At 36.4% G+C, this 22839-nt stretch overlaps 3 protein-coding genes across 5 annotated transcripts in view; all 3 read right to left on the bottom strand.

The window, feature by feature from the left end:
• The window catches only part of LOC139984477 (N-lysine methyltransferase KMT5A-A-like), a 43468-nt gene that overhangs the window by 8819 nt on the left and 11810 nt on the right, over positions 1-22839 (bottom strand). The gene's annotated exons all lie outside the window — the stretch shown is intronic.
• On the bottom strand, positions 1548-11831 carry LOC139985017 (uncharacterized). 3 transcript variants are annotated; one of them, XM_071999197.1, is made up of 7 exons: positions 11403-11831; positions 10964-11111; positions 9334-9577; positions 8074-8662; positions 6996-7103; positions 5451-5733; positions 1548-2859 (listed from the first exon to the last, which is right to left on the bottom strand). In XM_071999197.1, the coding sequence occupies exons 4-7, from the start codon at positions 8236-8238 to the stop codon at positions 2627-2629; spliced, it is 789 nt and encodes a 262-aa protein (XP_071855298.1). In that variant the 5' UTR covers positions 8239-8662; positions 9334-9577; positions 10964-11111; positions 11403-11831; the 3' UTR covers positions 1548-2626. The 3 variants fall into 3 exon arrangements, with proteins under 3 accessions (XP_071855298.1, XP_071855299.1, XP_071855297.1); XM_071999198.1 differs by lacking the exon at positions 9334-9577; XM_071999196.1 differs by having other exon boundaries at positions 8074-9577.
• LOC139954897 (uncharacterized) lies at positions 13753-18641 on the bottom strand. The gene is made up of 6 exons (XM_071954874.1): positions 18539-18641; positions 17113-17285; positions 16355-16511; positions 15569-15690; positions 14584-14776; positions 13753-13931 (listed from the first exon to the last, which is right to left on the bottom strand). The coding sequence occupies exons 1-6, from the start codon at positions 18624-18626 to the stop codon at positions 13819-13821; spliced, it is 846 nt and encodes a 281-aa protein (XP_071810975.1). The 5' UTR covers positions 18627-18641; the 3' UTR covers positions 13753-13818.

Consider the following 22839-nt stretch of genomic DNA (forward strand, 5'->3'; position numbering starts at 1 on the left):
CTCTTATAAGCATTAACCTGTCCAGATGAAAATGTGAACAAACACATGAATTTCTTAAACTTTCTTCATTACCAAATAATTAAAGAGTAAAAATATTTCACATATCATATATATTGTTGACTGGTTGGTCAAGCATGAAACAAGAGAAAGATAAGAAAATGTTTAAAGCAAAACACTTTGTCACTTTGTATTTTATATAGAGATGGAACTTGTGGGCAAGCTTGAATTGTGTGTAATGGTGACTATTCACTAACACAAAATTTTGCTAGACTGATGCAACTAGATATATATCAGACTCTTGTGTTCAGTATATCCATGGGTACCACGTTACATTACATGTTTGATACAGTGCAAACACCAACACACTGCAAATGTTCCAAAAACCTTTTCTGCCATGTTGAGCCCATATTCAGATATCAGTAAATGCCATTATCATGATAACACTATTGGTAATATACAGATAATCATAACACAATGTAAATTATTTTAGCTACCTCTGGTATAAAAAATGTTGGTACTCCATGTACCTATCCCAGAGGATCATTTCCTCTACTCATACCATTAATTGCATCCTAGATTTAATTATACTCAAAAAGGGGGGGGGGGGGGGAAATGTCAAACTTGCCAATGATTTACCATTACATCTAAGTATCTACACATCTCAAATGTGTCAATACATATTTTTCTGATCAATGGTGACAAATGTTACACCAGGTCAGTGATCTCTTCCACCCCTATCACAAAGGTAGCCATCTCAAAACAAGCTTATTTACCTGGAATATGACAAACAATGGTACAGCAGCTCGTACAACATTAGAATGGTCTAATAAATTTATATGATCAATAGTAATGAATACTCCACAGGCTTTGACAAATTGTTTTTTAATACTTGCCTGTTGGGCTAGCTGTTCGCTAAACCTACTTGCCCGCATAAAAAAATCGACTTGCCTCAGACCTACATAATAATTATGTATGCCTGCATATGCCAGATTCTTACAATGTTTTAAGTTATATATGGATTTAGTTTCACAGAAAACAATGAAAATTTGGAATGTAAACCATTTTGATTTAACTTATAAATTTGAAAATGTAAAAGCATTAAAAAAATCTGCAATGGTAAGGCTGTGATGTCATCACTAAAGGGACTATCCCAAATTTAGTATAAAACCCAGTGTTTTTGTGATTGATTGCTTTTAAATTAACATAAAGTAGTATTTAGTATTGTTCCCCTCCTTACATTAAGTTACCTGTTAAAGTTCTCTGTTCACTGTGGGCAAAATATGACTCATTAATGTTCAAGATATTCATCTAGCTTGCTTACAAAATTCTTAAGGTTTTCACCATATCAAACAACCTGCTGCAAAATTAGCAGGTTTAATCTATATACACTATATGTAACTTTATAGTATGGGATACACCAATGCTTTCTTCATTTGACCTTTTTCTTGACCTGAAATGACCTTTTACCTCTTACAAAATGCACTAATGAGCTAACCTGATTATAAATTTTATCTGGTAAGATATAGGAATATTCTAGTCGACCAAGGCAATATAAGTAATAAAAAGTTAATTTGATTTTAACAATGTCTGTTCATCATTACATACTGTTGTACAACCACATCTCATCTGAATTGGAAGGAAAAATAATAATCTTGAAAAAGATGATGTATAATAATATCATTATTTCAACACCGGCCCATGAAAGCCACTTGTGTTATGAAAATTTAAAATAGCCTGAAAATGCTCAAATTTATAACCAGCTAGATGAATAAATAAAAAAATAGATGCAAAGGAACAAACAAGCAGGAAAGGCTTCCAAGATGACATCTGACTTTCAACTGCCTGAACACTTCGTATGAAGCACTCCCCAAGGACATGTTATTTTCAGTAATGTTCAGTACAACCTGTGGGAGGCGGCAGTTTTGAAGTGTTTTCAGATAATGAAACCTAGATGACTATAAAATACCTGAACACCATGAAGGAAGCACCACTCAAGTTTCAAATGCAATAAAAGCTGTACACTTTAAAGCATTTTCAGGTAATTACCTCAGCTGCTCCATAGATGACATGTTACCTCCAATTCCTATCACCCAAAAATAGCTCATCACCCAATGATTATATTTAAGTCCAAATATCATAAAATAAAATCAGGCAAAGGAAAACTTGAAAAATTGTGGACAGAGGAATAGATAGATACATAGGAGCATGATCACAAAAGCTCATTTTGCTATGAGCTTTTAAAACATACATTTTTGAACACCTTAAAGGTAAACAATGCTCACCCCAAGTATGCTAAACATGTTCTAGACTGGTCAGCTCATTTGATTTAATGAATGGGGCTTGATCCAATCATGAATTTCATGAGGTCTGTGAAATTCACTTTGGAGCCAGAATTGTATACCTTTAACAAGTTAATAAAACACTGAATGATCACAAAGGAACTATTTCTAGGCAAAGAAAAACAGTGAAAAGAAGAAGATGATAAAATATTGTACAACTAATTTGGTACTATGCCTAAAATGTTACCTTGAAGGTAATCATGGATGCCATGTTAGTACAAACACTCCCTTGAGTTAGTGTGTATAACTGCATATGCCTACATATAGCTTATGACAGAAATATTGATTCAAAACCTGCCAAAATATTCACCAGTCTGTGCCATCCTGTCCAGTACTGTTGTTTTGAAAGAGGCATAGGTGGTATGGCCCTGAGGAAACATAATTGAACACTGACAAGTATTGGCGATGGGTGAAACCTCCTCAGGACGTAAGGTGTTAACAGCAATTGTTAGCTTCTGGTCAGGGGAGAATGAAGAGCTGCCAGTTGCAAACTTTGCAAGAATATGTGCGTCTGTGTCATCTAAAAAATAGAACATATATTTTTTGTTATGAACCAATGGGAATCATAAATACATTTTATTGATCAGGCTATGATAAGTATATTTTTGTGAATACTATACAATCATAAACCCCAAAATGTTTAGTGGTTCCAATGCCATAATATATTAAAAAGTGTTATCATTAGCCTTTTTGCAAAGTTTTCAATACTGTAAGCTAATATGCATGATATTGCTAATGAAACCAATAGGTCCATACCACACCTATACAACATGATGCATCTGCCTGTCAAGACTGGCAAGCTGTCACATGTTTACACACAACAGTGAGGTAGTCAATTCAAGTCAAGCACATTCACCAGACAACTCTTAAGACATAACAAGCAACATATGTACGAGGAATAAGATTTATCCAACTTGGGACTGTTAAGATAACCTTGTTAAAAGGTTTTCAGTGTTTGACCCCTATTGCCCTCATATGACCTTTGACCACTTTCAAAATCAATAGGGGTCATCTCTCAATATGGCTAACAAATGTACCACGTTATTATAAGATAATATTATAAGATATTAATCCAATTTGCCCTGCTGAGATGACTTGGTTACAAGGTTTTCAGTATTTGACCTTGTATGACCTTGGACCTCTTTAAAAATCAATAGGAATCATCTACTCAATATGGCTAACAAATGTACCAAGTAAGATATTAATCCAATTTGCCGTGCTGAGATAACGTGGTTACAAGCTTGGTGTCACACACACACATGACACACACACACAGGTGTACATTACATTCAGTCAGAGGACTTCATTTAAATTACCTTTATCCTAACCTCATAGACCCTCACATTGACAAAACCCTAACCTTTGTTTGTCTTCCGAGGACTTGAAATTCCTTTCTTCAAGTCCTCGGACGTTATGACCCTACATGTCCATACACACACACACATTCACGCATACAGGTGGGTTTTACACTATGTCTGAGGACTCCATTGTAATTTGCTTTGTCCGCGCTCTAACCTGACAATACCCTTACCATTGTTCGAACGTCCTAAGACCTTTTGTTTCTATTGAATTTGTCTTCCAAGGACTTGGAATTCCTTTGTTCAAGTCCTCGGACCTGCTGCAAAACACGTCCACACACGCCAACGTGATTGCATAGATTCCTTGCAGCCAAGGCAAGGAATCAAAAAGCCAGTTGCTGATAGATACTGTCATCAAGACCAGCTGGCCGAGCCTGTTCTCGAGTGACAAACACACATACATAATCACAAAGGTCCCTGAGCCTTACTAAAATTTGACTAATAGAACTGTATAAATATCCTACTTAATTAATATCTGAGGCACTGAATAAAAAATAAAAAATTCATGGATTAGTAGTCAACTACTGTCAATACAAATATCAAGTATGGTAACCATAAATCATATTGATCTGTACTTGTAATCTCTAGCTATTTCCAGTGGTTAAGTATTAAGCCAAGCATCCTCATGAACATAAAATGTTTTAATATATATATTATATAAAAATATTTAAAATTCTGATGAAAATATACAGGTATATCATGTTTGATGTATGACAAATGACACTCTGGCTATTTTGTGGTATAGATCATCCGTATTGATTATTCTGTTGTCATGAGTATTAAAGGCATGGGTATAATATGTAATAATAAGTATTTGTATGAATCAATAAGTCATTAATATCATAAGTATTTCCAAGTTGGCAATGTAAAAGCCATCAGACAGTCTGTTTATACAAATTTCTCATGAAAGGCTATTGCAACACATCATTGTTTTAAACCTTGCATTTCATATAATTTTCAATATGAATGTATTTGACCAGAAAACCAAAAGATTTAGTGGTTCCAATGCCATTGGTGAAATTTTATTAGTTATCTGACATACCTGAACATTGGAGAGAGGTGAGGAATTCCATTGTCATGTGCCAATGAACATCTCATCATCTATCACCATACCAAGGATGAAGCTGATCAGACATACATTCGCAAAGATATTGACATTTTAGCCCGCCCGCTAACAATTATTCATGTCATAGACAACTATACGGCTTATCTTGGGACATCTACCAGTTCAAGTTGACATCAATTCAATATACTTCTTTTACGTTTACAGGCCATTCTGATAAATTTAGCATTAATAATGCATTCATGAATATTAATGAGGATCTCTCATCGATGATCATCTAACATCACACGACAAAGTATCAAGTAAATTGGACATGCAATAGCAAAATACTGACATTTTAAGAATTTGACTGTCCTGCAACTCATTAATATTCATGTCATGGAAAACCAAAAAATAGGGCACATCTAATCATGGAGCACCTAACAATTCAATATGACAGTAGTTCATCATATTGTTTCTACAATTCCATGTTTACAAACTACTTTGAGGGATTAAGCATTAAGCCCCACCCACTGACGAATATTAATATATAATACAAACATACCGACAGGGTTGCAGAGGTTACTCGGCCTTTGGCATTGCAACCAAAAATGTATTTTCTGCACATGTAGCGAGCTTGAATTTTCAGACCAAAATTTAACTGAGCCTTACGATATGTTGGAAGTGTCATAATTACAGGTAATTAATTACCCAAATATGTGAAGAAGCTGGATATAAAGCTGACAGTCCTCCGATACCCTTCAGACTCTGCAGGTCTGTCAAGCTTTTGCAAAGCTTCTTGCACCATGATCTTCAAATCCTTGGCCAAGATTGGTCTGATAGCCAAGAGATCTGCAAAGGCTTCTAGATCAACCATGTGGAGCTCTGGAATGCAATCCAAGAGACCCTTCTGCATGGCATCGATGGCATCCCTCCTTATCCCAATGGTATAATGGAACATGAGACAAAGAGCTATGTCATGTTTGTTTTCTACCTGTACAAAACAATAGACAACTAATTAACTTATCAGCCTGTAATTGTGTACAATCTCATCTAACATAACCATGGTAGTCAGTGGCCCAATAAGGTAATTTTTTGAGTGGTGGGGATTTCTTTCTGATTTTTTATACATAATGTCTCTGGTGTACAGCTGATTTGCCAACTGTATTTTGGGGGGGGGTGGCAGTCATAATTAGCCCTGACCTACATTTTTAAAACTAGTGATAGTCATGCATGTACACTGTCTCTGTCATGAAAACCATAAACAGGACCTAACTTTGAAAATACAGGCTTCAATAAAATTCATAACATGTCAATTTCCTGGAACATATTGTTATGAAATAGTGATACCATCTCTTTGATGTTACCGAAAAACTCCATCGAGACACCTTACAGGCCTCTTATGTATTTATCTAGGTCATGGATTCAGTTTTCCCACAAGAAGTTTTGAACTATGTTATTGAATCTTGGTACAGGGCCTTTTCCCAAAATAGATTCCATTATGTCTGTGGAACATTCGAGAAGGTTCTCTCACGTGGTATGGAAGTTTCCATAGAAAGGGGATGGACTTCCAAACTCCCAACCAATCAGGGCAGATCAGTGCCAGCGCACTTATTTTGATATCGTTAAGTTAATACAGGATGGTCAGGTTATTGGCTGCCTACTGATTATGCGCAGAGGGATTTTATAGAAGTAAGGTATAAAAGGAAAAGGGGACCGAAAATTTATCACTCCGTCAGCGCTCCGTGATCAGTTCGTCGCTTCGTCGTTGCTTCGTTACCATTTCATCACTCCTTTTAATTGCTTAATTGACGGAGTCAAGTCAAGTCAAATCATTGTAATTTAGTTTTATTTGTAAAGAGAATCGACAGAGAAGAAATTATACCGCATCACTAATCAAATCCGATCTTGTCAAATTGTTTTTCTGTGAACTCATTGTTTTCTTCAGTTCGAGACATCTCCTGAAGAAGCATAAATACGGCATCAAGATATCCCAGTACCTTTCTATCGCGAGTCCCTATATAGTTTTACTATCGGAGGAAGCGGGCTCGTCACAATATTACAATATCTATGGACATATATTTCTGTCAAAACCACTGGATGTTCCAAGCTACACAACTTACACAAGGTCCTCCTTTGCATTACTTATATGCTAAACTTTGTGCTTTTAAGCTCTTCCAATTACTTCATCAACTAAACCACTCTTTCATTGAATGATATTGCCCATGTATGCCAATCTAAAATTGGTACACTCACCTTCATTGCCTTTGCAGCTGGCCACCCACAGCTGTCAAGCCAGTTCGTTGGCTTGCTCTCATCAGACAACAGTTGCTGAAACATGTCCTCATCTGTCTCTTCCAATAGCTTTAAGGACAGAAAAAAAAAAATTAGGAAAAATGCATTAATATATTTTATCACATGAAATAGTCGAGAGCAAAATCATTTTGGTCAGGTATGTGGCCACTTTTGCGATGTCATCAGTTCACTTGCTGTGGAAAAGTCTTTGTTAATTCCAATTTGAAATGGTATGCCAAAGTTTGTAACATTTTTATTACAAATGTATTTCACAACAGTTGTTACTTGGATATTCTATTTCCATGGATAATTTAAAATCATTAAATTAAGAACAACAAAAGCTTCTGGATTCAATGTGCAATTGTGATGTCACAGATATTGCCTGATTCTGAATAATCATTACAAAGTTCAACATCAGTATTCCTGTGGAATATTCTTTTAACTCTCATCTGACAAATCATGCACACATAATAATTTGTTTTGGTGTATCAGCACATAAATGATCTCCAGCCATCCGAACCTATATGCATTCTACGTCACTGACTAGACACAAATTGGCTACATATAGTTGGAAAAGCAATTACTAAAGAATCACCATTCATGACACACTTTATACATGTTGAAAGTACAATAAACCTTTGTTTTGGTGCAATTGTATAACACTTATTATAAGTTAGAAATGAAGCTTACAAACCTTGTTTACACATTTTTTTTGGGAGGGGGGATTATAAGCATGGACTGCTAATTGTCACTAATTAATACTACACTACACTAATTAAATGTTCATTTTAAAAATAGCCAGTTAATGCAAATTTTAACTACAAAATCGGGAATTCAACAATTTAGGACCTTTTGACCAATGATTGACTGATTTAACAAGAATGATCACAATGGCAAGGAATTTGAAGGTCATATGGATGTCACCAGGGTTCATTTTAGGTCAAATTACCAAACCATTGTTGAATCCACATGAAATTTGGTACATATATAATCAACATTTGGTTCGAAATTTTTTTCATACATGTATTATTCTCATTACCTCTGTTATGAAATCTTGGAGGCTCAAGTCGATTATGTCATTTTTATGCAGCTGTGCATAAATTTCTTCCTGTGTCTTCTTTAGTATCACTGCAATCACTGCCTTTTCTACTGACACTTCATTCAGAAGTGCAGTGCCAATCGCTTTCCCCAACACCTGGTACATCCCTCAGAATGTGTGGAATTGATTGTTTGAAGGAAGCAGTTTTCCTGTAGGCGTTGATATTACTAGGTTTTTTTTTCCGGTGACTGGACCTCTTGAAAGAAGATACCAAAATTTTCACGGATAAGTCCTCCAGCATCAATGCCTTCTTCTCCTTCAAAGTGCACTCTGATGGGTCCACTCTTAGCATCAAACCTGCAATTCTTGAAGAAGGCAATGTTGTCATTAAATAGTTCATCTCTATGAACATATAGGTTGTTTGTAGGTTTGTTGTTGAAGTGAATGAGGGATATGAAGTCTTGTATCAGTGAAGCTGGATTCTTCAGTTTGCTGGGAAGTTCACTTTGCTGGGAAGGATCATCCCCTGACGATGGCAGGACCTGACAGACTGACTGACTGTCAGAACTGACTGATGGAGACAGAGTGACTGAAATTAAAAATAAAAAGCTGAAAACTCAATATGATGTAGTTATGGCCCAGTTCCACTGGATGACAGGGGCGGCGCCAGGATTTTCCCGAAGAGGGGGCCCGAGTTCCCCGGCGTGGGTGCCAAATTCCCCAACAAAAAGTGTTATTGTACACATTGTATACGGTAAAGCATAAAGCCCCTATTTTTTCCGAGACGGGGAGGGGGGCACTCCGGTGCAGGGAGGGGCCTGTGCCCCCGATGGGCACCGCCCCTGCTGGATGACACTTTAACCCTGACCCATCCATATACACTGGTTGGATGCCTGACCATTCTAGCAATGAAGTAATTAATTATTTGATCAGATTTTATTTATGATTAAGAAAATATTCAAAAGCCCATAAAACAAATCCTCCTAATTAATAAAGATGATCCCCAGTCCAATGAGTCCATTCTGCACTAACTCAAGGGTTAGAGTATGTAAACTTGTAGTGGACATGATACAAATATATATCCCTAAACCAGATATGTGGCAAGGATATGGAATTTTATGAATTTGATTTTGAAGCCACATATACTCATCAGAGTGCACAGTCATATATATGTGGATTTGTGCAAAAATTGAGAGAAAGAAAAAGCATATATTATCAGAAGTAGCTGTTTTCAAATTGATACATTGCATGCACGCATACCTTCACATATCTCACAGTAATCTGTGTAAGATGAGTTAAGAAAGGTGCACTGCGGGCAAGCTCTTGCTGTTGGAGGGCCACATTGTGCTGTGGATACTGATGATGTCAATGCTGATGTCCTTTGTGGGGCAGTGGACCTCAAAGCAGATCTAGATGATGAGGATGCATGTGCTAATGATGGTGATGATGATGATGATGTTGATGGTCCTAAGAACGGGTCTGGCATGTCATTATCTTCCTCATCCTATAGATCAAGGAGCACCAGATATAAAACCATAAGCAATCTTGGATTAAAATCTAGGACAACCCAACCCAACCAAAGAACAGTGCTTCTGCAGTGATTGACCAGTGTCTGCAATAAATTTAACTAATATCTGAGACCCGAGTCCGGACTGGAGTCTGGTTTTGAAGGGAACATTGCGAATTATCAGCGCGCTTTGTGTGCAGTTATATATTACTTTCAGCTGGTATTGTCTTCGGATGTAATTTGTGCAAAATGTGTTGTTTTTAGCACCAATCACTGTAGGGGTGCAAGTCAGAGGGGGCCACAGCCCCATCGGGATGTGTAGCAAAGACAAAAGGCTAATTTGGATACCTCTCCCATTCACTTCATGATTAACGCCACCGAATCCCCTATCAAGGTAGTATCTGTAGATGTATAGGCCGTACATGTGGACTGCATGCGAGACTGAAATGATCAGTCATGAATGTGACCCTAATATTATGTCATCGAAAACTCGGTATCCGATAGGTGTCATGGGCCCCGAAGTTGGTCCAGCTTCCCTAAGACCAAAATGTATTGCTTCAGGCTACCGTCATCGACGTTTCCTATTTTGTCTCATGTCTGTAAATATATACATTTCATTTGCCCCGAAATAAAAGAAGTGTTTTACTTTTTGGCCAGTAATAATTTATAGGCCTAATATAAATGATGCCACACCTATTTGTTAAACAATGTGGCCAGGTAAAACTATAATGTAAATTTCTAACCCCCCCTCCAATGCCCAAACCCCCCCCCCATACTATGAATATGAGATTTCGAGATCTATCTATATATAAATTTTGTCAAATTCAGCCAATTGTCGACTAGCCAAAATGGTCACTTAATATGCTTAGTAGGCCTACTACTGTATATAGCTAAGTCTAGATCTATGCCAAGTTTACGTTTCAAATGTTAGGTATGTAATTTCTGTGATAAAATCATGCCTATCTGTTTAAATATACTTAATAATATATTTTTAATGTAGTTTATGACTAGTTGTAGGCTCTGATGTTCTTGCACATTGTCATAATGAGCAATTTGTAATGCTGGTTGTTACAAAATGATTGTAATACAGCACCTTCCCATGATGCTCTATTACACATTGTGGGTTTCTGGGGAGGTTTAAGTATAGTGAAACATCAGGTACATGACATTTGACATATTTCCTTAATTAAGCGAGGGGGGACTAATGAAAATGTCTCTATTTTTGTCATTTTGTTTAATAAATATTTTGTTAATATTTTGCTATTTCATATTTGGGGATAGCTGACTATCCCATGATATAACAGCACCTATCCCATGCAAATTAACCTCCACGGCTAACTTAATTCCCAATTGCCCCTAAAATATGAAAGGAAATATACATACCGAGGTATCTACAGATATCCTTCTCTCTGGGCGCAGGTACATGGTTTTCTGAGCAAAAATGTCACAAACCTTTGCTCCAGACATTTTTTCTCCTTGTGCTAATCTTGGAACTACCAAGGTTTGCCCCTCAGGCTTTAGAATCTGAAAACTTTGAGACAAAATCCAGAATGTAAATATGCAAAAGTGCAAGAGTGGTTCTGATGCTATTATAATAAACATATTGTTATTGATCTATACTTGTAATCGTCAAAATGAGTTATTTCCGTGGGGATAGGGAAGTTAGAAGATATAGCTTCCCATCGACTGGTACAAAATTTGGTAAACAGTGTTTTAAAATTAATGTAAAATGAATGGGTGTCAATATAACTGCCACTCCCGAAAAATCAACCGCCACTCACAGATTCCTTGCCTATAACCCTGCAAATTTCATATAATTTACCTCATGGAAGATCCATCATTCAGTCTATCAGCAAAAGCATCTTGGAGCCTCCTTGTTACTTCTTCAGATTGCCATGACTTGCGGAAAAAGAACTTATCAATAATGCATCCTTTTTCATGCAGCCTTGCTCTGTTCTGTCCTCTTATTGTTGAGGATCTGTAGAGTAGAATATGTATGTACGTACATAGCCTATATGTATATGCACCGGGGAGAAAAATCGGACCAAGATACCCTGGACCATACCCGTCGGTAACCGACAAAATAATGCAGACGTATTAATTTGGCTAATTTTAGCCACGGTGTATATAGGCTAGCAGATTTATACATGCATCACAAAATGGTCAATTTATACGCTACTTATAAGTAACTATTTGTGTCTAAGGCACTAACGTTAGGCATGCCAGTGTTCTCCACAGATATACAAGAACATTTTGCCAAAAAAATCTCCTAGCTAGATCACAGGAAATGACACTTAATTCCCAGGCCTTGCTTCGAAACCTGTTTTATTTTGAAATCTCATGTGTACATAGTGCAAGGCATCATGTACATACTGTACCGTAGGCATACATACTTGTGCACCATATACAGTTTACTATTACATTATTTGTGTATTGTATCTATAACATTAAGTTAGTTTATGGACAAACATCGCGGAATTGGATACCGTTTAAACATTAAACGAACGTTCATTTGTACCGTTTAAACGAATACAAAATTAAACGGAAATTGACAGTCCTACTACATGAGAGATCATTTCTCTTCTTAGCAAATCAACAGAAACTCAGTGGAATGATGAAAATTTGGTACTTAGGAAAAATTTGTGCAATAACTGATAACAAACATCTTATTAAACATTCTGGAACATTTCAAATTTTCAGGGGGCAGATTATTTTTAGGGGGCATGATTTTTTTAGGGGCCGTAACTATTTCTGGGGGTGGCAATTTTCACTTGGGTGGGCCGCCCCCTAAACCCCTCGTGGAGAACACTGCATGCATATAATTGCTATAATCAAACCAAAAGGTTTTGTGATTCCTTGCTTGAATTGAAAATTCTGATGATGAAATTGCTTTAAACTCCTTTCTGTCCAAATTATATATTTTAGGTTTCCCCTACTCTGAGAAACCTACATACAACAATGATATGGGTGACCTACATACCAACTATGAGTTTCATCCATGTTTCCCCTATAGAGTTAGCCTGATTACAAGGTTTTCAGCAATTGAACTGTGTTGACATCTTATGAAATCAACAGGGTTCGTCTACTCAATATGGGTGACCTACATAACTACTATGAGTTTCATAAAGTTTCCCATATAGAGTTAGCCCGATTACAAGGTTTTCAGCTATTGACCCGTGCTTACCTCAAGTGACCTTTAACCTCTTATAAAATCAATAGGATTCATCTCCCCAATATGGGTGACCTACATACTAACTACGAGTTTCATCCAGGTTTCCTCTACTGAGCTAGCCTGATTACAAGGTTTTCAGCAAATTACCCATGTTAACCTCAAATGACCTTTGAACTCTTATAAAATCATTAGGGTTCACCTACTCTACTAATATGGGTAACATTTGTACCAAGGGTAAGAATAATCCCACTTGGGACTGCTAAGATAACCTGGTTACAAGGTTTTCAGTGTTTGACCCTTATTGACCTCATATGACCCATACAAAAAAGTCCTGCAAAAAAACCTGCATAAAATCCTGCAGGATTTTTTGCAGGATTTATGCCAGGATTTGGCCACATCCTGCAGGATTTATGAAGGACTCCTACAGGAAAATTTGCAGGATTTTTAAAGGACTATGCATGATTATTTGCAGGATTGTAGAGGACTATTCAAAGATTATGCATGACAATTTACAGGATTGTACAAGACTTTGCAAGACAATTTACAGGATTGTACAGGACTTTTGAAAGACTATGTAAGATAATTTACAGGAGTGTACAGGACTTTTAAAGGACTATGCAAGATAATATACAGGATTGTACAGGACTTTTGAAAGACTATGCAAGATAATTTACAGGATTGTACAGGATTTTTGTAAGACTATGCAAGATAATTTACAGGATTGTACAGGACTTTTGAAAGACTATGCAAGATCATATGCAGGACTTTTGAAAGACTATGAAAGATCATATGCAGGACTTTTGAAAGACTATGCAAGATAATTCACAGGATTGTACAGGATTTTTGAAAGACTATGCAAGATAATTCACAGGATTGTACAGGATTTTTGAGAGACTATGCAAGATAATATACATAACTTTTGAAAGACTATGCATGATTTTTTAAAGACCATGTGACGATATTTAATTGACTGTAAAAATAACCCAGCATTTTGAAAAAATCTACACGTGAAAGAATAGAACAGAAATTTTCCATTTAAATTTTTTATTTCCTTTCTCCCTTTAAATTACAAATCAACCAATCTTCTCTTTGCCATCTTATGTTCATCATTCAATTTTGATCTAAGTGCTGTCTTCAGCTCCTTCTCTGAACACCCAGGATACTTTAGTGACGCAAGATCTAAGGGATGAAACAAAAGAAAATCATTAAAAAGAGTATTTCTTCAAGGCATACCTTCTATACAACCTTTAACAAGAAGTCACAGCTGTAACAGGCTTCAATAGAAAAACCATTTGTTTTTAAATAAACATAGAGTTAAAAAGATTTTTTAAGATTTAAGTTTACCGTTTCATAAAAAGAAGTGAATTTTCAGGCAATACAAGTAGGTTAAAGTATCATTTTGATTGCATGTTTTATAATATCCTTTAAAGATTGTGGTTTAGAAATTGTTCACACCCCCAAATACTCAATTCAATCTTCAGAATGATAGAGCATTCAAAATAATATAGCTGGGTATCTTTATTTCCAAGAAATAAGGTTCACACAAAGAAAACGGAATAGTTTTGTAACTCATGTTTAGTTTGTTTACCCAAACTTTTAAAAATTCAAAGAATGCAACCTTCGTTAGTCATGTATTATTTGACATAATAGTTTAACATTGTTATTTTCACCCTAAGTTGTGAAGACTGAGGCAAGATCTCTCTGCCAAATGTGCAATTAGTGTTCATTCCATATTTAGATTTGTTACTTTCTTAACTGAAACCTGAAATAATGTCAATTGTCAGCTCGTCATTTTGCAGTAAATAAATCAAGAACAACATCTGTGACCTACCTAACAATGCTGTCACCTTTTCAGTCGGAAGTGCTGGCTTGGCAGACTTTGATGACTCCCCTTTCAAGCTGTAGCTCGCCAACACTTCTCTTCCAAAAGTGACTGTAGCTACATCCCTGATGAAAAGGGCTACTGCCCTTGACCTGGGGATTTTCTTTAGGGATACTGGAGAAATTCCAGCTCGTTTACAAATCTGTTTAGAGTACAAAAAATAGTAAAATTTTTTATTTTACCATTGGTATGCTTTGAAACAAGAACTTTTTCCAATCTATATGTGTATGCATCTAAATGAATATGGCATGCCAACTTTCATTCTTTCATTTGTCCCAAAAAAGTCCTATTTTCCGACCTCCAAATTTGGCTTTGGAAATTTGAACTTGACCAAGTTCACGGCTCATTGGGAACAACATTCTTATGAATGAAATTCCATAATAAGAAGAACCCCGACCAATCACATGTTGTAACATATAGTCCAAAGAGCAACTTGATCCAGCAATGTGACTGGTTGAAGATCAAAATAACTATCCTAACAATGGCCTAAACCCACTCTTTAGCAGTTGGGGTTTAAAACTGAAAATATGGAAACAGATCAATAAAGAAAGTTTTGTCATGGTTTAAACTCTTCTGAGGTAGAATGCTAAATAACATTTTTTGCTGTTAGGAACCCCTTATTATTATGATGTTCAAACTGACAAGATATAAGGCGATTCAAAATAAAACTGCACAGTGAATTAGACTTCACACAGGACTTAATCAGGGAACAAAGTATACAAATAAGGGTCAAAATAAAATGTGTAGGAAAGCAAATGAGCCGAGCGGTCTTTATTCCGCTCTCCGGACCAAAATTAAACCTGTGGGTGGACAAAGTGCAGACAACCTAATTTATCTGCCAGATTCTTTGGTGCTTTGTGATGTAACGAAGGTTACATAAAGGGGTTGACACAAGAGGTCCATTAAAGCCATGCAGCTCACAACAAAAAAATACCTCAGTCTCTGCACTGTCTTTTTCAATCTCTACACCTCCAACCGGTTCCTCAGATCTGGTAATAGGAAGCGCTCTCTGTGGGGTCACAGGAGAGGACGGTCCGTCTAGCTTCTTTAACAAAGCTGAAAGAGACACAATAAGCATATGATTTACCAGTGACAGACACCTGTAGAAAACCAATATCAAGGCCAATGGTTTTCCCATATTTCAAACATAGAATTCCTAAACTGAAATGGACCTAGTTTTTGCTGCCCTTTATTTAAACACAAGAACCTGCAATCCATCACGACTGCAACAGTACAACTTCCTCTCATCAGCATATATGCATCTACTGTATGAGTTAACGTGCAAAGCAACTTCTGCTTTGAGGTACAATTAGCTGAATGGAGATTTAAAGGTATGCTGTATTGGCCCCAAATATGCCAGATACTTAATTATGGTCATCTTTGGTTAAGATAATTAAACCGTATGTATTACCAGCTTGGAGGAAATTAACCTCACTGGGACATTCAGTCATCATGTGTGGTCATTTGGAATGTCTGAAAACATTTACAGCATGCTATAATTGGATGCTTATACAGACTACCTTTTAGCGCAAACTCTGATTGGAGCAATTATATTTAATATTTTTGGATGTTTTAACAAAGCTTTGCCTATTTTTTCTGTGCAGAAAGATTGATGAAGCAAAGGAAACTTTTGAATAAACCCAATGCATAAGGTGTGAACATTTATAGGAAGTAGAAGAAATGTCATAGCTATTTCGTTTCAAATATAAATGACACCTACCATTTTGTAATTTGAAATTGAGGGACCGCAACTCTGCCAGTTCTTTATTCAATTTTTTATTCTCGTCTTCCAGACTGGAACAGTTGGAGCAATCCGATCCTTTGTTGATGCTTGACATCCATGTTAATAGGTCACTGTTGTGACGTTTACGAATGTTCTGCAGAGAACATGGTAAAAAAATATAAATTAATTAAAAAAAAATATATTGATCATGTCATATTTGATACATGTTACTCCTACTACCAGATAACTGGAAAAAGACTAAGATTGGCTACTAATTAATTTGAGTCAATTTAAAGCAATTCACTTTTCCAATTTGAAGATTTTCATTTCACCCAGATGTTTACTTACCTTTAAGGAGGATAGGTAGTTGAAATATACAATTAACATGGAAAATGTCTACTAAAATATCAACTGTATCTCTAAACCTAGCTATACTCATTTAATTGCAATATAGTATACAATGTTCACAATGTAGCTACACAAATCAGCTACCAGCAAACCCTTTCAAATATAATAACGGATGAAATGTGGTTACCATAGAAGCACATCTAATCTAACTTTTTCAATCATGGAAAGACATATAGCAACTATGTGCATAATGCAATTTAATGTATGAGCCCAAAACAGTGAAAGAAATATCTGTTGTTGATGATTTTCCCCTTCAAAGTCATAGAAAAGAAATTTCGTTTATCCGTAAGCTGGTGAGATGTGTATGAACATTTGAGTGAAAACTCAGCAGAAGATACAGCACTTACTTGTTTACACGACTTTTTGGGTTGCTGCAATGACTCCTGTTCTTCATCTGACTCACTGGAGCTGATGTATTTTGTATTTCTTTTCCTATCTCTCTTCTCTGGTAGATTTTCCTTTTCCCTATTTAGCTCTGCTTCCACAGTGATGAGCTCTTTCATCACCTTCTGTTTATTACCTGCAAGAATAAAATATAAACATAGTACACAATAAATGCTTCAAATGTGGTTGCTTGCTGTTTGATATTCTTATACCAGGTAATAATCAAAATGTTAACCTTTCTTCTTTCAAATGGAACGCCCAAATGACCCATTATTGCTCTTTTTAAAGAATGCAGATTGAGTTAACGTTTAAGTAACCCTTGAATTTCTAATCAAACAACTGAATTGTTTTCATATTTCATATAAATATACAGGATTTTTTTGTTACAAATACCATTCCTCATGAAGCAAGTGAAATAAATATTTTTCAAATATAAAGGTACAGGTACATTATGCTATATTGGTCCAAATATGTCAGATATTTAAATATGAACACCTAATTGGTGAAAAGTTTTTCACTTTTCACCGCCATGGAGGAAATTTACCTCACTATAGGCCTTTCTAAATGCAAAGTGGCTATTCTTACGACTAGTTGTAACAATAATTCCCTTTTGCGCATGCGCATTTGCTATTTATTGACTAGGAGTACTATTTTTACGAACAATAATTTCCGGTTAGGGTTAGGTTTAGGACTAGGGTTGGATTGAGGGTTACATAAATTTCAAATATAAATGCTTCCTTGAAGAAGGTTTGTAAACATGACACATGACAACATCGACTCTTTTGAGGCCCAAAAGGTAACATGTTTCATGGGAGGAAATTGTGAACAACTTGATCGGGCTATGTGGGAAGAGTTATTTGTAGTAAATGACTTAGGCCTAGGGAGGAAGAAACTAGTAATTGGGCCTACACCAGAAGAGCAGTAGCATATCCTTCCTTAAACGTGCTGGTTTCTAAAACTGAAAGTGAAAGCATTACTTTACTCAATTCAATCATTTGTGGTAATTCCATTTACTAAATTTATTCTTTCCACATAGCCTAGCAATATGACATCATCAGCTTCATACCAAAAACGATACTTTCCTTCCCTGAAATTGAAAACGGTAGTTTCAACCAAGTGTCGTAGGGGAAGAAACCAACGTTTTACGGGACAGAAACAACCATCAAACAGTACATCACTTCATATCCAGCTAAATTACTGTCAGTTTAGCCTTATTTTTCCCAGCCTAGACTTTCAATCTTATTTGCTTAAACATGACCATCAATTGTACGATGTTTATACTACAAATGTTGCGCCATGCTGTAAATTAATGGCACGGCCTAAGCTAGGTTGTGGAGCCTAACGATGTTTCTCATATGTGCACTGCCAATAAACAAGGCTGATACTCACGATCGATGTTCAAAATAGTTGCCGGTCCGCTTTCGTCTTCATATTCGACATCAACGGTTGCCCCAATCGTCTTTGAATTTGCAGACATTTTGCGTTGTGCTGTGTTGACGATGTCTCTACTACGGTGTTTAAATGAAGTATAATTGTTAACCGGCGGTACGGTTAGCGTGGGCACGCTTGGTTCCCACTTCTCGGAAGTAGACGGATTAGTGTTACGTCACTATATGCATAAAAGGTGGCCGTGCGAAAGTCTTACTTGTTATGCTCGGTGTGTTAGTTCTTTACCTCTCCCATCCAAAAAAAACGTTCTTGCTCTTTAAAATAGAAAAAAAAAATTATTTCACTAAAAACCAAAAAGTATAAAGAGAATGTCAATGACTTGTACATAAATATATCGAGCTACGACACGTATAATGGTTTAGATTGGCAACATGCGGTAATCACACTGTTAACTGTAGCTGTGCGTACTATAAGTTACGCCTTACATTTGCGAGTATATGAATAGGCGACTCACTGTCCTGAGTGGTTTTTACGCAACGTTGCTTTGAATATTCAGAAAAGTTCCAAAAGGTTACGACAACAAGAAAACTTCGATGAACTTTTATCCTGTAAACGGACCGGGACGTTCCTACGATGGTTGGTTGAAAAATTATTCTTAATCGCATTTATCTACTAAGGCTCAAAATTCTTACATACTGAACAGCGTTAGGCTGCTACAAAACTTGTACAAGAACAAGTTACAACACAAAGGCAATGATATTGTTCGTTACTTGGCTAGGCGCGGCATCATTGTAAATGCTGTAGCCTACATAAGTTGAAGTTGGAATAGGCTAAGTACTACTAGTACTACTACTAGTCCAGCACCTAACAAGTAACATTTGAAGTGTTACAACTCATGATGTAGATCTAGCGTTAATTAATGTGAACGTGTTTGAGTTTTTAAAAGACGTAGTCTTATTGTTATGATGTTATTTGTCATTCTGCATCTGAACTTAGCAAAAATGTAAATTGTGTCTTTTTGCAACTGGTAATGGAATTTTCTCTTTTCATATGAAGGCTAGAAGAGCAGTATCTTACAAGAGATATCTCGAAGATGACAGTATCCCAGTCCCTGATCGTTCAAAGAGGCGGTACCAGAACGTTAATAGAGCAGGTATGATATACACACCTATACAATCCTCTAAATATTCATGCATAGTCTTCCAAAAGTCCTGTAAAATCCTGTTAACTATTTTGCATAATCTTTAAATATTCCTTCACAATCCTGTTATGTTGGTGTACTAATTCTATCCAATCCTGTATATCGTCATGCATAGTCTTTTAAAAGTCCTGTACAATCCTCAATTTGTCGTGCAAAATATTTGTTAAGTCCTATGCAATCCTTTAAATAGTCTTTCAATAATCCTGTTAAGTCTTGTAGATTTTCTTACATATAATAATGAACAAAATCCCTGGAAATTAAAAATTCTCTTTTCTAATCTAGGTGAAACAATTCAACACATAAATGGTACAAGCACCGTAGTACCTCCCTTGGCACAGGAAGGATGTAATCCTTGCAGAGGTGTCAGAAACAACAGCGATTCTGTGGGCATATTGAGTGAGGATTCTTTGCTAGAAGGAGACCAACTTTCTGACAGGCAGCCCCAAGGTCCAGAAGAAAATAATCATGAGTTTAATCAAGTTTAACCACATGTTTCTACTATTTTTCAACGGTACCTCTGGAAGCCTTATATATACGTAACTGTAGAAGAATTCTTTCCTAAGCATTAATAGTGAAAACCATCCAGACTCAGGACAGTGGCTTTCTTGGCATCACTGTACCTAACTGCAGTACTTCAATTAACACACTGTGATTAGAGGGGTTAATTCCCCTTTGTATAAAAAGAATATAAACATTTGTTCAAGAAAAGAAAAATGTTCAGTGTAAAAAATCTGTTATAAAAAAGAAAAAATAGAAAGGCTTGTTTTTTTTCTTCAAAAACCTACATTAATTAAATTGATCGTGTAAATTTCAAGAAATAGTCTGTCATCAATTCTGTAAATTATTATGCAAAGCAGTAAAAAAGTCCTGTCCAACCATGGAAATTATCCTGTATAGTCTTTCAAGAAACGTGAACAATCGTGTAGATAAGTATTAGTTGATGCTCTAGTTGTACAGATTGGATTGTAATATATATGACATATGTATATATATATGGGATATAACAATTAATAGAAAATATCTGACATTCATGTGGATGTAACTGGTATGATGTTTCTGTTTACAGGTGGATTCAGCTGATACTAATGGAGATGAAGTGGAAAACACGCACCGAACTGGAGAAGCTGCTAACAGTGGAACTTTGAATCCAGATCCTCCCGATGGTTTAAATGATGACAATGTTGGCCATAATCCGCAAAACGGTGACAGTAAAGATGGTAACTGTGATTTCGAGAACTTCGAGAAACCATTGTATGAAGGATCAAAAATAACTATGTCAGGGACTGTTGTTATTAATATGTTTCATCGTACGCCATGCTTTAACTAAAGCAGCAGTTGAAGACCTGCTTACGCTTGTCAACCTGTTCACACCCACAGGTGTCACTGCTGCTATACCATCTACTCGTTATCTCTTTTATAAGGAATTAAATTTGCCTTCTGATGATGCAACTGAAAAACATTATTTTTTTCCTACTTGTGAGGGTTACATTGGAACCACCAACGTTGAGAATCTGAAGTGTCATATTTGTGAATTGGAATATGAGCCTGGGTTTTTGAGACAGAAAAATTAAGTTTTTATGGTGCTTCCTATAGCATCACAACTTATTAAAAAATTTGCCGATAATGATTTTGTTGCTAACATGAACTATAGGTGGGAGAGAAAAAAGTTAGAAGATAGTAATATTGAAGATATCTATGATGGGGAAATGTACAAGGCCATTAAGCCTCTCAATGACCTAAAGTCTAATAATCTTTCATTAAGTTGGAACACAGATGGCGCTCCAATTTTTAAATCCTCCAAATTTAAAATTTGGCCAATACAGTGCTGTGTAAATCAACTTCCTCCAAAGATACGGCAAAGACATAACTTGCTTCCAGGGCTCTGGTTCAATAACTCTAAGCCTAACATTAACACCTTTTTCAAACCTTTTATTAAAGAATGCTACAACTTGGAAAGGAAAGGCATAACCTGGATAAACAGACAGGGTGACACAATTTGTACAAGAGTTTTCTCTGTTCTCTGTATTTGTGACTCAGTTGCAAGGTGCTTGGTCCAGAATACAAAGCAATTCAATGGCGAGTACGGATGTAACTGGTGCTACCAAAAAGGGGATCTTATTGAGAGTGGAAATGGTACATGTAGGGTTTATCCATGTCAAGAATTTCCTGCACTAAGGAGAACGCATGAAGGTTTTATTAGGGATGCCTCAACAGCTGCATTGAATGGCAAAGATTGTCACATGGGTGTAAAGGGTGTAAGCCCTCTTATGTTGCTTACACACTTCAATATTATATCTGGCTTTTCAGTGGATTACATGCATTGTGTGCTATTGGGCACATGTAGGCACTTGTTTCAGCTGTGGTTTGATACAGAGAACCATGCCCAGCCTTGGTATATTGGTAGGAATATGGCAAAAGTTGATAGGAGGTTATTGGCTACGTGACCTCCTGACAGTATGTTGAGATTACCTCGTTCAGTGACATGCAGAAAATATTGGAAAGCTTCTGAATTCAGGAACTTTTTGTTGTATTACTCAGTACCTTGCTTAAGAGGGATACTTCCTACAGAATATTACAACCACCTGCTGTTTTTGGTACATGGTATTTATACATTGCTAAAAGGGTCCATTTCGATTGAAGAGTTAACTACAGCACACATTTCTGTAAGCACATTTCACAAGCAGTTTCAGGACCTATATGGACTTCGAAATATGAGATACAACCTGCACTTGCTCAACCATATTGCTCAGTGTGTCCTTGATTGGGGTCCTCTCTGGGCTAACAGTGCTTTTGGGTATGAAGATGGTAATAGGATGCGCATGAAACTTTTTCATGGCACTCAGGGGGTATCTGTACAAATTACTTCGTATTTTTCATTACTACAGCAAATTCCAAAATTTTTCACTTCTGTGAACAGTCATGAAAAGACTGAAGAATTTGATTTTTTTTTTGGAAAAACTAGGGTGTTCGTTTGCTACGAGTAGAACAGTGTATAGGGAAGCTAAGGTTACTTTGTGTGGGAAATCACATTTACATATTTTGACCCCACGTGAAAAGAAACTTCTGCACCAGCTTGGTTATGATGCTCCACGAGCGACCT

This window comes from Apostichopus japonicus, chromosome 17 (genome assembly GCF_037975245.1).
Source record: "Apostichopus japonicus isolate 1M-3 chromosome 17, ASM3797524v1, whole genome shotgun sequence".
In the NCBI taxonomy this organism is placed as follows: domain Eukaryota; kingdom Metazoa; phylum Echinodermata; class Holothuroidea; order Aspidochirotida; family Stichopodidae; genus Apostichopus; species Apostichopus japonicus.

Coding starts and splice junctions, on each gene's coding strand:
- LOC139954897 (XM_071954874.1), bottom strand. CDS start 18,626: ATGTCTGCAAATTCAAAGACGATTGGGGCAACCGTTGATGTCGAATAT. Junction 16,512..17,112: donor CCAAAAAGTCGTGTAAACAA/GTAAGTGCTGTA, acceptor TGTTCTCTGCAG/AACATTCGTAAACGTCACAA. Junction 13,932..14,583: donor AAAGGTGACAGCATTGTTAG/GTAGGTCACAGA, acceptor TTCATCCCTTAG/ATCTTGCGTCACTAAAGTAT.
- LOC139985017 (XM_071999198.1), bottom strand. CDS start 8,238: ATGTACCAGGTGTTGGGGAAAGCGATTGGCACTGCACTTCTGAATGAA. Junction 7,104..8,073: donor TCCAAGATTTCATAACAGAG/GTAATGAGAATA, acceptor CTGTCCTTAAAG/CTATTGGAAGAGACAGATGA. Junction 2,860..5,450: donor CAGCTTCTTCACATATTTGG/GTAATTAATTAC, acceptor TCTATTTTTTAG/ATGACACAGACGCACATATT.